Source organism: Hemibagrus wyckioides, linkage group LG01, assembly GCF_019097595.1.
Source record: "Hemibagrus wyckioides isolate EC202008001 linkage group LG01, SWU_Hwy_1.0, whole genome shotgun sequence".
Classification (NCBI taxonomy): Eukaryota; Metazoa; Chordata; class Actinopteri; order Siluriformes; family Bagridae; genus Hemibagrus; species Hemibagrus wyckioides.
In genome coordinates, this window is record NC_080710.1 from 7,607,138 (window position 1) to 7,621,686 (window position 14,549).

A 14,549-nucleotide genomic window follows, 5' to 3' on the forward strand; every position below is an offset into this window, starting at 1 on the left:
ATTTAAACAGGAGGACATATGCTTGGTATCGTGGCAGTCCCTCACATTTAAAAGAAAAATAGTCCTGGTTCTTGCCACTCCAAATGCCACCTAAATTCCTATGGCTATAAGGTTGGCTATGACACGAGAACTGGACAGAAAAACAGGAAAATATCCATTACTCACGTGTTGATCTACACAATTAACCAGGAAACCGAGACCCACCCTATGGGAATTGTCTTCCCTACAAGGATCAGTGGTGTCTTTTCTGACTAAGGTCATACAGTTGGAGTTTCGGAGAGGAAGACTTAGAAAATACATTTAATCCACCTGAATTCAATTTAGCTTTTGTTATTTAGAGAGTTTCTCACGCCTGAGATGATGATTAAATGAACAATAAGTATATTTACCATAAGGTACATGTTATATTATTGTCTACACTTCTTAAATTTTTAAATGAAGCTTTATTAGATCATTTTAAAACATGCACTACAGAGAAAATACATTTTAGGTATAAAAAGTACAGATATATTAAATAAAAATGTATACAAAACATTATACACAAAATTAAAAAAACACTTTTGAGTATGAAGCACCCTTAATACAACCATGGTAAAATGGACAACGTCTGTTTTTCCAATTTTAATCACGAAAAAAGTACAGCAGTTTTGAACAGCTACCTAAACTATTATTTTCTCTTGGATGTTTTAGATCTTCCAGACCATGATCATTTTAAACATTATTCTTAACTACACAAGTAGTTAATAACTATATATAAAGCTTTAACAGACCTAAAAAACTGATATTTCATTGTTAACATCCAACTGCAGGGAACACCTCCTACAATTATTTGATTAAAAAAAAGAAAGAAAAAGATATCAGTCATTTTTAAAGGAGCACGCTATTCACATTAAAACCATAAATTGTGCACTTCTACGTCTAGTAGAAACTGTTGTAGAGCTTAGAGTAGTAAATGACAAACATCCCTTGCAGCGTTTGTGGTCAATGTCCTCTAAAAAGTATGATGAGAATTCTTTCATAATGGCATCGTATTTATATCTCTCCTCTGGCATGTTTCAAGTAATGTTCATGCAAAGCTGGAAGTAAAGCAAAACAAGCACCACAGTCTGTGCACACTAGATGCCCAGCTTTGTGCACTGATTTGGACTTTAGAGCAGTCCCACTGTGCATTTCCTTAGAGCTCACATGAATACACAAAGAGCTTTTTACTTCTTGTTTTTCTAACTCTATAGGCAAGGTCGTCATATTTTGTGCATTACTGATATCCATTCCCTCTGGGGTTTGTGTTTGAACTGAATCTGGAGGGATGGAAGTGACACAATGACCATGAATGTGATCTTGACAAGGTTCTAAATTATTTTGATGAGATGTAGAATTATTAAAGTGGAGGTTATTTGAATCCGGTGGAGAGTGTTGACCCTTCGTCAGGTTTTCATGTCCGTTATTGTTTCGATACCTCGGGCCTTTAGGTGAATGGCAAAGCTGATGACTGAAAAGTAAATCCAAGGTTTTAAAACTGGCAGAACACTTACCACATTCATAAGGTTTCATCATAGGCTGGACATCAACCACATAAGGCATATCCACCTGTGAGTTCTTAAAGCAATGCAATACTCTGTGACGCTTTAGGACTATGGAAGTCGAAAAACCTTTCCCACAGATGTCACATAAATGAGGCATGCTTGACTGATGCCATTCCTGTTGGTGGTTCTTCAAACTTGTAGCATTGGAAAAAGTGTGAGGACAGATGGGGCAAAAATATGCATTAAGTTCTGGATGTTGTTGCAGGTGCTCCATATAAATACTGGCAAAGCGAAAACCCCGACCACATTTCGGACAAAAGAAGCGGCCTCGTCTTTGTTTGTGCATGCGCTGGTGATGCCAAAAGTTGCTCCAGTTTTCTGAGATTTTCCCGCAGTGTCCACAGGTAAAGCTCTTACCCCGAGCATGACTTAGCATGTGAGCTCTCAATCTTCCTACATGCCTGAAAAGCCGTCCACAGCGTGGACACAAATACTTCCTTGGGTCAGATTTTTGGTCCAGACTGTTTAACAGAGCTACAATGTAACTTGCTTTAAAAGGTTGACAATGACTAAGGTTGTTTTGAGGATCATAAGCAGAGGTGGCTATCACCTTTGAGGGGCAGGCCAGCAGAGAAGGGTATTTCTTACGTTTCTGAGGCTGGAAAAACTGTGGTTTACTCTGCTTATTCTGGTACTCTTGTTTACAAGATTCAACCAAGTTGAGTCTTTGCACCTTTATAGGTGTGAATCCTGCAGCCTGTGAGTCTTGATCTATGCTAGACTCAGTGGTTTTGGTTTCCACCTTGACTGGAGAATGACTACGTGGCTTTGTCGTTGCGAGCCACATTGAAAAACAATGTTTCATGTGAGTGTCAAGCTCAGAGCGAAGACTGTATTTCTGGCCACATCTATCGCAGCTATAACGGTGACTATCTGTGTGTGCCTGCACATGAACATCATACTCATCTCTTGTGCTAAAGCACTTTTTGCAAAGATGACATCTGAAGGTTACAACACCAGCCATTTCCATTTCTTTCAAAGTAGCATGGGTCTGCCTTTTCCCGTCACAGGTATGACCTTTCAGTGTCCCAATCTGTGAAAATCCTTTCCCACATTTGGAACACAGAAATGGTTTAATGGACCAGTGTACTCTTTCATGGACACGGACAGTGCATGCCTGTGTAAATGCTTTGCCACACACTCTGCAAGAGTATGGTTTTTCTCCACTGTGAGTCCGAAGATGTATTTTAAGCACTGATTTGTAGGGAAACACCTTTCCACAGATAGGACAAGCTACAGGTTTTCTGCTTCTATTGAGAAGTTCATTGCTTTTGTCTGGGCAGTCATTTCTAAAAACTGGAGTTATGCTTACTTGGATTTCCCTTGGTGGTGTCACACTCTTAGGAACAATGACTTTGGTTTGATATATACTAGAATTTTGCAAGGTTAAACTTTTGGGTGCATTATGGATCTTTGTGTGCGATCTTAGGTTGGAGAGTTGAGCAAAGGCTTTACCACAAACCTGGCAACTGAAAGGCTTCTCACCCGTGTGGACACGCCTGTGGATTATATAAGCCGATGCATGATTGAACGGACGTCCACAGAACTCACATTTAATAACTCGCTTTTCCTTGCGTGGACGGCCACGATAAGAGGAAGCATCTTTTTCAAGTGGATTATCAGTATTCACTGCCTCACTTTCCCCAGAAAGATGTTCACCTACAGGCAAAAGTTTCTGATCACACTGCTGATCACTGTGCTTCTGCTCAGCCTCTGGAAGGGGTATACATGCTGGGGATAAGCTGTTTGATGCATTATTCACCTCACTTGTCTCCTCTAAAGTGTCACATTTGTGATTGGTTTTCTCATCAGAATCATCCTTTTTTGAATCAGACATCAATACAGACATTTCATCACAGGAAATACCAGACAGTGGTTTGTCATTAACTGCTTGCAATTCTGTAGGGTCATGTGTGGATTTTGTTGGAGCAATGCACTGATCTTCCTGATTATCAGAAGAGTCCTTTTCACAAATGTCCCCTGGATTATCATGCTGACAGTTGTTTTTTATGGGAGACCTGTTAGGCGTACATGTGTCCTCCATGATTGTGCAGGGCTTCATTGTGGGATTTTGGTCTAGCTCATCCATGGTGTCCTCGTGTGATCTGTTCATTAGTTCAGCAGCTGACATTTTCCTCTCTAATGATGGAAGAGAATCAAATTCCATGTGCATTTATACTAAGCAGCACAATATGACTAGCAAAGAAAGAAATCATTGTAAATAAGCTGCTTTTGAGTGGAAAGCTGTTGAAAATGCCATTGTGCCTTTAACACAGTTTGTTCAGAAGTAGAGTTAAAACAAAAATAGAAGCGTTTCATAGTGATGTTTTTTTTAAATCTGTATTCTGTTAGTGGCCAAGATCTCCAATCCCAAAATCCATTGCTTGTTGTCCAGTTTTGTCCGTCCATACATGCCGCACCACCAGGGATCTGAAGTAAGATTAGAAATAAGATTTTAAATTGTCATCATTATCAACTGACATCAGCACACACACATTCAACTGTACATCTCTGCACCCGCAACGCAATTTCACAGATTTTTTTAATGCTGCTCTTTATTAATGCATCCTCACTTCCACTCTACAGAACTGTACACTGGTCAGCGCTGCTCACTGTGCACTACTGTCTTGTAGTGTAGTGTATTGTATGGTCTCTGTCTCCTGTTTGCACACATGCACTTTATGTAAAACTGTGTAATTGTACTTAGTTCTTAGTATTTTGTTAGTTTATGCGTATTTATGTAGCACCAGGGTCCTGGAGGAACATCGTTTCATTTAACTATGTACTGCACCAGCTATATATGGAGGAAATGACAATGAAAGCTTCTTGCCTTGCCATGTCTTGAATTGACATATAAATAAAATAGAAACAAACATATACAAGAAGCTTGTATAAGCTTGTATTTAAGCTAGATATTAAATAAGTGCAATAAAGAAACTAAAAATAAATTAAGAAAGGATAAGTTAACATTTAGATTGAACCAAAAACATTACTGTTGTCACAGAATATTTTCCATAGCTTTGAATAGGCATTACTTATCTTTTTGCATTTTATAATATAGCATAATATCAATCCATTTTAGCACTGAATCCCATTTTTAAGCTAGAATTATGCCTACCCTGTTTGAGTATCCCTGTCATATATGGGGTAGATTACCTAAGAGTTTGCAAAAAACAGGTTAAAAGAGAATCACCCCATATCCTAGCAGTGACTGACCCAGATAAAGTTTCGGATATTACTGTGGATAATGTTGAAAATGGCAATTTAACTGATGGGTCCTAATCAGCTGTTATGAACAGGCTACAAGGAGTGCTCTACTGAAGGGCTGCACAGTCTCAGTTCATTAATCAATGATTATAGCTGAGCCACTTCAACAGCCAAGTTGCTAATTCCTAGAAAACCACTCAGGGTTTTATAGCAAATACTGCAAATTCTATTATGTTATACTTGTATGTAGAGCGCAAACAAAGTTACTGCAAACTTAAAGATGGTAGACGTTTAAAAAAACACAGGTAACAAAGGTAGATATCTGACAGAAGAGATTTGGCAGTCACAACACTAGTGAAGACTGCTTTACAGGTAGAACAATGACTCAATCCAGAGGTACTTGGGTAATAAGGGTATCCAGAATCAACGTGGTACTTTGTTAGGGTCCAGCTCACTTGAATTAATTTGTTGTTCAGATTTCTGCATACAGATTCCTGAGCAAACAATGCATGTCATAAGCCATCATTTTATAGTCTTTTCCAGCAAGGAGGTACCATCAAATGTAGTTCTTCTTGTTACTAATACTAATATCCTTATACTTATCCCGTGTGACTAAGAAATATTGATATAAGCTGGCCTGTTGTTGCTTGGAAACGCTTCTATTAGCTAATGCAATCATAGCCAGCTATGATTATCCCTCATCTCCACCAATGAAAACAACTCTTTCTGCAAGTGCAGATAAAGAATAATCACAGCTCTGCTGTTTCCGAGTGAAACACTGATTTGTGGCAGAATCATCACTTTAAAAATATATAAACATTAGATTTTATAGGTTAGGTTTTATACATAATAATACTCGAAACTGCTTGAGATGCTATAGGGTGATTGCACTTCAAATCTAGTGCCAGATGAGTTTTCCATTACTTGGTTACATTACGTGGTCTCACATGTTGCTGATTATTGTTTCAACCATTTGATTTAATGGCATAAATATAGCAAGTTTCATCTTGCTATATTTACTTTGTATTTATACTTTGTACTTTATAAAGGAAAAACAAGGAGCATGGCATGATGCAATGCACATCTGGGCCAATTTTTTTCATGGCTACCATTTCATAATGAGTGAGAGTTTACTAAATGTAATAGTGGGGTTTTGAGTCTCATATGAGGAATGTAATCAGAGCCCTGTTATTAGTTGTAACTGCTCTCATTAAAAACTGAAATAAAATGATACACATTCAAAATCTACACATGCATGTCCACTGTGTTGAACAGCTGCAAGAGATACTTACTGAATTAATTTATAGTGAAGTATCCCTGATAAACAACACAGTGTTTCTTCATTTCAATTACTTCATTTAAACAGACGTTCATGTTTTGCAAGCACAGACATTCAATGCTTTTTTCTGGTTGGATGAACAGACAAGGCAAGACAACATTTTTAGGGCATTAAGGCTCATATAGTACATGAAAACTAGAAAGGAAACGCATATTACAAGATAAAGTTCTTGGATTTTTTTTTGTCTTTTTGGACCACAAACTATATCACAGTCAAACTAACTGAAATCTTTTTTTTTTTTTGCTATCTGAGATAAGAAATCTGCCTTAAGGCCTTCAGAATCAATAGTGCAGGCGCCCATAGCTTAAAATAAGTGGCAATGAAATTGTTACATTAACCAATCAGATTTCGAGTTGGTCACTGGGCACCTAGCAGGCATACGATTACGTCAGCAATTTCCCGTCCTCTGATTGGATAATTGTAGTCAGAGGCAGCAAACCGCACAAACTAAATAAAATATACACATTTTACATCACATTTTGTTTTCCCCTGTACCCAGTTGTTAAAATGTTTTAGCTGGACAGATTAGACACTAAAATCATCTGGGATATTGCGTTTGTGAGTGATCATCATTATCATTATAGACTGATAATTCCACAATCATAATTTGCCTCCTAGATGGATGTAAAATCTTTCCTAATGGCTATGTTAAATAGTTATTATCTGTAGTAGTTTATTGCTTTTAGCTATACCATAATATATATTTGTTTTCTTAGCTGTACAGATTCTACTGATGGCCACAGAATCTTTTTCCGGAATACAATCTTGGAATATTTCGTAATTGTTTGGTTTATTATACATAAATATACATATATACACTACCGCTCAAACGTTTGGGATCACTTGCAAATTTCTTTGTTTTCCAAAGAAAAACACATTTTCATGCAGTTCACAAACAATTTTATCCATTTCACAAACAATTAAAGTTAGTCAGATGATTTTTAAAGAATGATCTACATTTTTGCATAGAGGCCTATTATTAGCAATTGTCAGTCCTCTGCATCTCCTGGTATGACTGCTAATTCAAGTTAATCGTTTTATACGGCTAATTGATTATGAGAAAACCCTTTTGCAATTGTGTTGCACAGCTGAGAACCGTTGTACTAACGGAGCAAACAAGGGAGCATGGCATTCTTTAGGATAGTTTAGTATCTGAACATCAGCAGTTGTTTGTTTGTTTACAGGTTCAAAATGGCCAGAAAGAAAGAACTTTCATTAAAGACCCATCAGTCTATTGTTGTCCATAGAAAGGAAGGCTACTTAATGCGAGAAATTGCGAGGAAACTTAAAATTTCTTATCATGCTAACCCTAGGCTCTAACAAGGAGAGAAAGGAGTGGGAGGCCCCGATGCACAACTGTGCACGAGGACGAATATCTGAGAGTATGTAGTTTAAGACAAAGATGCCTCACAGGTCCTCAACTGGTAGCTGCACTAAATAGTACCTGTCAAACACCGGTGTCAGCATCAACAGTGAAGACAACAGGATAATGACCCAAAACACACATCCATCCAAAATGTGGCAGCAATACTTGAAGAATAATCAGTCAGCCGGAATTCTGACTGTAATGGAGTGGCCAGCACAGTCTCCGGATCTGAACCCTATTGAACTGTTGTGGGAGAAGCTTGACCATATGGTACGGAGGAAGACTCCATCAAGCCAGTTTGTGGGAGATGCTCCAGGAAGCATGGGGTGAAATCTCATCAGATTATCTTGAAAAATTGACCGCTAGAATGCCTAAGGTCTGCCAGGCTGTAATTGCTGCAAAAGGTGTTTTTTTTTTTTGATGAAGGCAAAGTTTGAAGGAAGCATTCATCATTTCCATCAAAATCATTATTTCTAACTCTGACAATGTCAGCATGTCCTGTTCTTTTGCTATTTTCTATTCAGATTAATTTTGTGTGTGTTATTTTATTATTTATCTAGTTTTTGTACTTATCTTGGCATTCACTGTGGACAGCAAAGAAAGAATGTCATTGTACAGGGAAACTTGTTTTCTCCTCACTGTGCCTATTGACAATAAACTCTTTGAATCTTTAAAGAAAACTCTGCAACTACTATGACTGGAACCATTTTTAAAACCTACACCGACGCACGGCATTCATTTCACATTTGATCAACGAGTTCATGAGATTTTCAGGGCGAAAAGCCATTCTGAAACAGTTTTATGTGTGTGTGTAGTCTAAGACTAACCTAGAAGTTTTATAATACGGGTTATTCAAATGAGCCAAATGAAACTTTCCGGCAAACATTTTATCAGGGTCAGGTTGGATGTTAAGTCAGACTTCAGCGTTTGATGCAACTGTGGCATTTGATTTGCTAAACAAACATGCAGGAGAAGACAATGAAATCATCATCATCATCATCATCATCATCATAACGTGTTACTTTGTAACAGCGGAACATTTGCACGTGCTATAAATCTGTTTTAAGAAGAAACGACTGTCTCTGCATGTTTTAGGAGTTTTCTAAACGATGCTTCTCACCCATTCATCTATCATCCCCCGCATGCGCGCGCGCGCGCACACACACACACACACATCACTATGAGTGTGTTAAAGTGGCTAGCACAGTTATTTTTCAGAAAGCTGTTTCCTAACGTTGACTCGACATGACACACACTGCGACTCACCGGAGGCGCTGCTGCATCCGGCACGTCGCACAATCGGCGGAGGGTCCTCGGGGATCATTTAATTACCATACACCAAAGTCCTCGACTGCTGTACTCCTCTTGGAATGATCTGTTTTAACGCATATACACACTCACACGTACTCTTCTACAGTATCGGCAAAAGTATGTACAAGTCACTAACTGCATTTTCAACGTATTGACAATTTTCAAGTGTCCGGTAGACCTGCGAAGACAACACTAGCTAGTTTTACACGACGGCCACCGGAAGTCACTTTTTTTAGAATAAAAGACTCAAACGGGGAACAACAAATTTGACGAGGTTTACCTACCATATAGTTTCGTAGCAACATAATTACTGACTGTAGATCTTTTGCTACCAGGTAGAATTTGTCAGCTGTCCACTGCCCTAGCCACCAGTTTAAAGGGACCACCACTGACTACCTATAATTTTTCATATCACAGCAGAGGCACTGACATGGCAGTGGCATGATCACATGTGGTCTTGGCATGTGTGTAGCAAGCTGAGGCTGTGATTTTATTACATCACTGCTGGTTTCTGAGGTCATTAACCAAACACACACAGGACCTGCATATCAGAAAATGAGCAAGAGTGACAAACCCAGGTCCTGTGGGCTGCAGTGGGTCAGAGATTTGTGTTTTCCCACTTCTAACAAACCAAATTCAACTCTTGTTGAATCAGGTTTGAATTGGTTAATAAGGCAGAAGTCTAAATTCTGTAGTCCTGCAGCTTTACAGGACCGGGGTCTGAGACCAGATGACCTCATTATTATGTGTTGATTAGTTATAGTTAAATTGATTAGCTATAGTTTCATATAAGGTATGCCAGCAAGTTGTTTTAAATAATGAAAAAATGTAAAACACAATATCTGATACACCTACACCAGTACCACACACACATACATTATCATGTTGCTGTATGTAAATGCTGAGAATAAGCCACCATACAAAAATATCTGCTCAGTGGTGGTCCTTTGGTGGTGATGGACGGAGTATATGAACACTGAAAAAATGTATGCAGCTAAAAAAAAAAAAAGGATTAATTCTATACATACAGTGTAAATCTATATGGTAGGTTTACCCGAGTAAATGGCAGCTATAGGTGTATCTTATAAGCTGTAAAAGCAAAATTATCTTTTGCAAACGTTTGCATACATCTGGTATTAGAAATCCTTTCTAACGGCTTACCTTCTGAGTAATTTGTGCATTTGGACTATCCTACAATCCTAGTTAATTCTCTGTGTTGATACTGTAAATATGAAGTAGAAATAGCAAGGTCAAGAGGTTTAATTCATTAGGTAAATGTTAATGTAGGAAAAACGAGCGTATCTTGCAACCAATATGATGCAGCAGTTAGTTTTTTTTGTAGCATCTTATGAACTGTACATGAGAGAATAACATGTATGAAGAATGATGGATGTATGATGTATAATGTGTAACATGTATGACGAGTTCACTGCAGCTACTTTTATTTATTTATTTATTTTTGGTGTCTATGTTAGTTCAGCCTGATGTGATTCAGAGCTAACATTTTCAATTTACAGTAACAGTTTTCCTTTACATTAATTTGCTGCTCCAGGTGTCTTCATTCGTAGGCATGTCTAGCTCAGCTGTGTGTGTGGGTGTGTCTCTGTGTGTGTGTGTGTGTGTGTGGGGTGGTGGTGGTTTGGGGGGGGGGGGGGTTACTGTTACTTTTTTCTTTTTGTTATTTTTCTTGTTTCTTTCTGCAGCCCAGCTGTAAAAGGTAGTAGTTTGTGCACATCGACAATAAACAACACTAGGGAATATAATTATTAAAGAGCAAAAAGCAATTAATCTGTTTATTATTTGTACTAATCATCCTTGTCTTTATTGGTATAACTTATTTGACTTTTATTTTGGAAAAAAACGGAAGTTAAAATAAAACCCATAACTTTCGGTCATAACTGACGTTGACTAGGAAAAGATGGAACCTTCTGCAGATTTGTGTCTTTTGTGCCTGATGATTCGTTTAAAAGGGGAAAAACCCTTATCAGAGCGGTCAGTTCACAGTGGCGGAAAGGCGGTGACTGACAGCCGGTTCAGCCTGTAAGCTTGCGTCCCGCCTCCAAACGCTAAAAGTCTCTGTGGCTGGACCCCAAATTTTAAACTGTATTAAAATATGTTTTGTTGGTAATAATAGTTCCTGTCACATTAGTATCTTAATAACTTCACATGTTGTTCCTAATATATGCTAATATATGTCTAAATATTGTTTTAGAGCTATTTGTTTATATTTATCAGCGCGTGACTGTAAGGTGATTGATAACTAGAAAACACACGCTTGCCTTGTGCACGTCGTGGTTTAAAAAAAGGTCAAAAAAACAAACAAACAAACCGGATAATAAACAGCCTAATGAATCATCTGCTGAGGGAAAAATCCATAAATCGAGTTTGCATCTCCATTTGTAACTCATTCACTCTGCCGCTTTTATCCGAGGTGGATGAACACACATCTTAAAATATCTTGTCAATTATTTGGGACAGGTGGCTCATATAATGGCCGATTTAGTGAGACTGCGACCAAAGACAGGGTCGGTTTCTGGGAACTGTGTTAGGTCTAGTCCTGGAAAACTCACTCTTATCCTAATAATATGGCCTGATTTTAAATCACTTAAAAAAAAACAGTATAAAAGCATTAAAAAATGCAGGCTGTCTATTAACTGTATTTTACACCTGAACAGAGGAGAGCAGTGAAGCACTTGATCGCAAGTTTAAACACAATTTCTTCGTTGAATAGTGGCTCTTTTCTGTGAATCAATTCATTTGACTCAGCTCACCAGTAAGAACCGATTCTTTTGGCTCAACGCCTTTTTTCTTTTCTATACCTGACAAATAAGGCACTTTAACTACTGATTGTTCTTTGCCCAAGTATGGCTGAAATTGGTTTATGAATGCTTAATTTTACTTCTAATAAAGAAAACATTATTATTTTTTATTTTATTTTTTATACATTATGTGAACAGTAATATTATTATTATTTCTGTATATACACTGTGAATGAAATAACGTTCCTCCAGGACCCTAGTGCTACATAAATCACAGAACTAAAGACTAAAAAGTAATAATAATAATAATTTAAAAAAAAACCTTCTGACATAATTTGTAATAACCAGTATGCAACCTTGGGCAACCAGTACAAGACACTGGGGTGTGGTCGAAATGACATTAAAAGCTTAAAAACTATACATAGTGTGTATAGCCCGCTGTGTGCCTATATGCACTCCCAACAGCATCCTCCTGATTAGATGGCAGATGGTGTCCTGGGGGATCTCCTCCCAGACTTGGATCAGAGCATCACTGAGCTCCTGGACAGTCTGTGGTGCTTCTCGGTGGCTTTAGATGCTGTGATACTTAACCTCCCAAGGGTCCAAATGACAATAAAAACCCATTGACTTCACTAGGTTAAGGTAGCTTGCCCCCCTCTTATACTCCATCCCAATAGATGGCGGCAAAACCACCATAAATCCCAAGATGACGATGAAACGGAATCGACTCCGTATATCATTACCAAAAGATTGTTTACGTTATACTAATAGCCTATAAAGAGAATAAATGTTTTTTTTTAACGAAACAGCTACATGGTCTGTTTGAAAAATAGCCCTTTATTGTGCATATGTTAACGATGATAATGATATCTAATACGGATTTGTCCAGCGGACCTAGCCGGCACAAGTGGGAAAATCCAGGTAAAAACATGCTTTGGCTGTGTGTTTATATTATCACTAATTAAAAACAGTGACATCAACACTGTAAACGGTGTTTATAATAACTTAAGCATCTGTACACGTTTTTTTTAGGTATAAATACACAATTGCTTTAACATAAGGCTGTATTCTGTAGGTTTAGGATGTTTTAGGATTGATTTCTTCTGTATAAACTTTATTTTTATAGACAATAATGATCACTTTAACTGTAAAATAAATCCTACAGACTCCTTCAGATTTATTTCACAAACTTGTTTTGGGTTATGGAGTTTTGAATTAAACTCATTCAATTCAAGGGGCCACTGAAATTACTACAGACTATATGACAAGATTAATAATTTGGAGAAATCATTAATTAATAGCACATTAGTGATATTGTGATTTACACCACTGTAAAGAAATGTAAACACCCCGGTTGCCCCAGCTGTTCTTCATGGACCCCACTTTTAGAGCTACTGCCTTTTGGCCTTTGCTGTAAATTCAGTAAAATCAGTGTTTCTTCATATTAGAAGTTCAATTTAATTTTAACTTATTGACAAAGGAAAAATATAGACTCCCCCACACACACACACACCTTCAAAAGCATGCAATTAGGTGAAATAGTTACACTAAATTGTCCATACAATGAGAAACTATTGGAACAGCAAGGCCAGTCAGTTTGTTATACACTCATTTGTGCATTTGGATATGAGACAAGAGTTTAGGATTTCCAGATTTATTTACTGGTATGTAGATGTATTAAACAACAAACAATAGTACAGGAACAGATACGTCTTATAGTAAATTAAAGTTAATTGCTCATTAATTGCTTTAGTCCTTTGTTGTGTTGGCAGCGTGTTTTAGATCATTGTCTTGCTGTTAAATTTGCACCGTCTATACTGTCATGCTGCTCTATGTATGTTACAAACAAACAGCTCTGGAAAAAAATAAGAGACCACTGCCCAATCTCCAGATTTGAACTCTATTGAAAACCTCTGGAATGTCATAAAGCTGAGCTGTTTGCTTTTTTGCCAAAAGAGTGGAAAGAGTTACCCAACAGCAATGTGAGAAACTGGTGGAGATCATGGGGCCAAAACGCATGCAAATCGGGGTTATTCCACCAGATACTGATTTCTTAATGTTATTTAGCCAAAGCATTAACACAATTTGTTTACAGATTATTTGCATTTTGTTTTATTTGAGTTATTAAAGCTCTGCAAATACTGCATGATCTTGGGTTATTTTGATGTGTTGTCATTTCCTTTAAATATACACTCTAAATAACAGTAGTTATATTTTGAATTTAGGAGAAATATTGTCAACAGTTCACAAAAAAATGAAACAAAACTGTTCATCTCATCAATGCATGCATCTGTAAGACATAAGAAACTGATTATTTTGCAGTGGTCTCTTAATTTTTTTCCAGAGCTGTAGATGTTATTGGATACCATGGTTTTTCAGTTCTCTTTGTTTTAATTGCAAATGTTTTTCTCGACGCTATGTGTCCTGTCTAGTGTTGTTTTTGCACTTCCTGTTTCTGCTTCTTGTCTTTGCACTGCTTGCACCTAATTGCACACGTTGCACTTTATGTATCTAGGACAAACATCTGTCCTAGCTCTGTGTTGTTGTCTGTTGTAATTATGTCATATGTTGTTTATGTAGCACCAGGCTCCTGGAGAAACGTTGTTTCATTTCAGTATGTACTGCATCAGCTAAATGTGGTTGAAATGACAATAAAAGCTTCTTGACTTGACTTGTTTTGACTTGAATGCATTGCTCTGTGAATTGTTCCTGTACTCTACTGAATTGATTCCGCTGCTGTCGTCAGGAGTTATGCCAAAAACAAAGATTAGTTAGCTTGTTTCAAAAGCAGTTATGCAAGCCATGAAACTTCTGCCACAATGTTCACAATGTAGTATGTTCATCATGAGCAGATATTTTTCTAGAGATTAACCTTGGATCCAAGATTCTTTGTGGCTCATCTCTTTGTGAATTCCAATCTGGCCTTCTGATTATTACTGCTGATGAGTGGTTTGGATCTTGTGGTATGGCCTCTATATTTCTGC

General features: G+C 37.6%; 1 protein-coding gene across 1 annotated transcript; it reads right to left on the reverse strand.

The window, feature by feature from the left end:
• Window positions 1–438: 438 nt before the first annotated feature.
• Window positions 439–9,046, reverse strand: si:dkeyp-84f3.9 (zinc finger protein 184). Its single transcript, XM_058386345.1, has 2 exons — window positions 8,762–9,046; window positions 439–4,013 (listed from the first exon to the last, which is right to left on the reverse strand). The coding sequence occupies exon 2, from the start codon at window positions 3,754–3,756 to the stop codon at window positions 1,033–1,035; it is 2,724 nt and encodes a 907-aa protein (XP_058242328.1). The 5' UTR covers window positions 3,757–4,013; window positions 8,762–9,046; the 3' UTR covers window positions 439–1,032.
• Window positions 9,047–14,549: the final 5,503 nt, after the last annotated feature.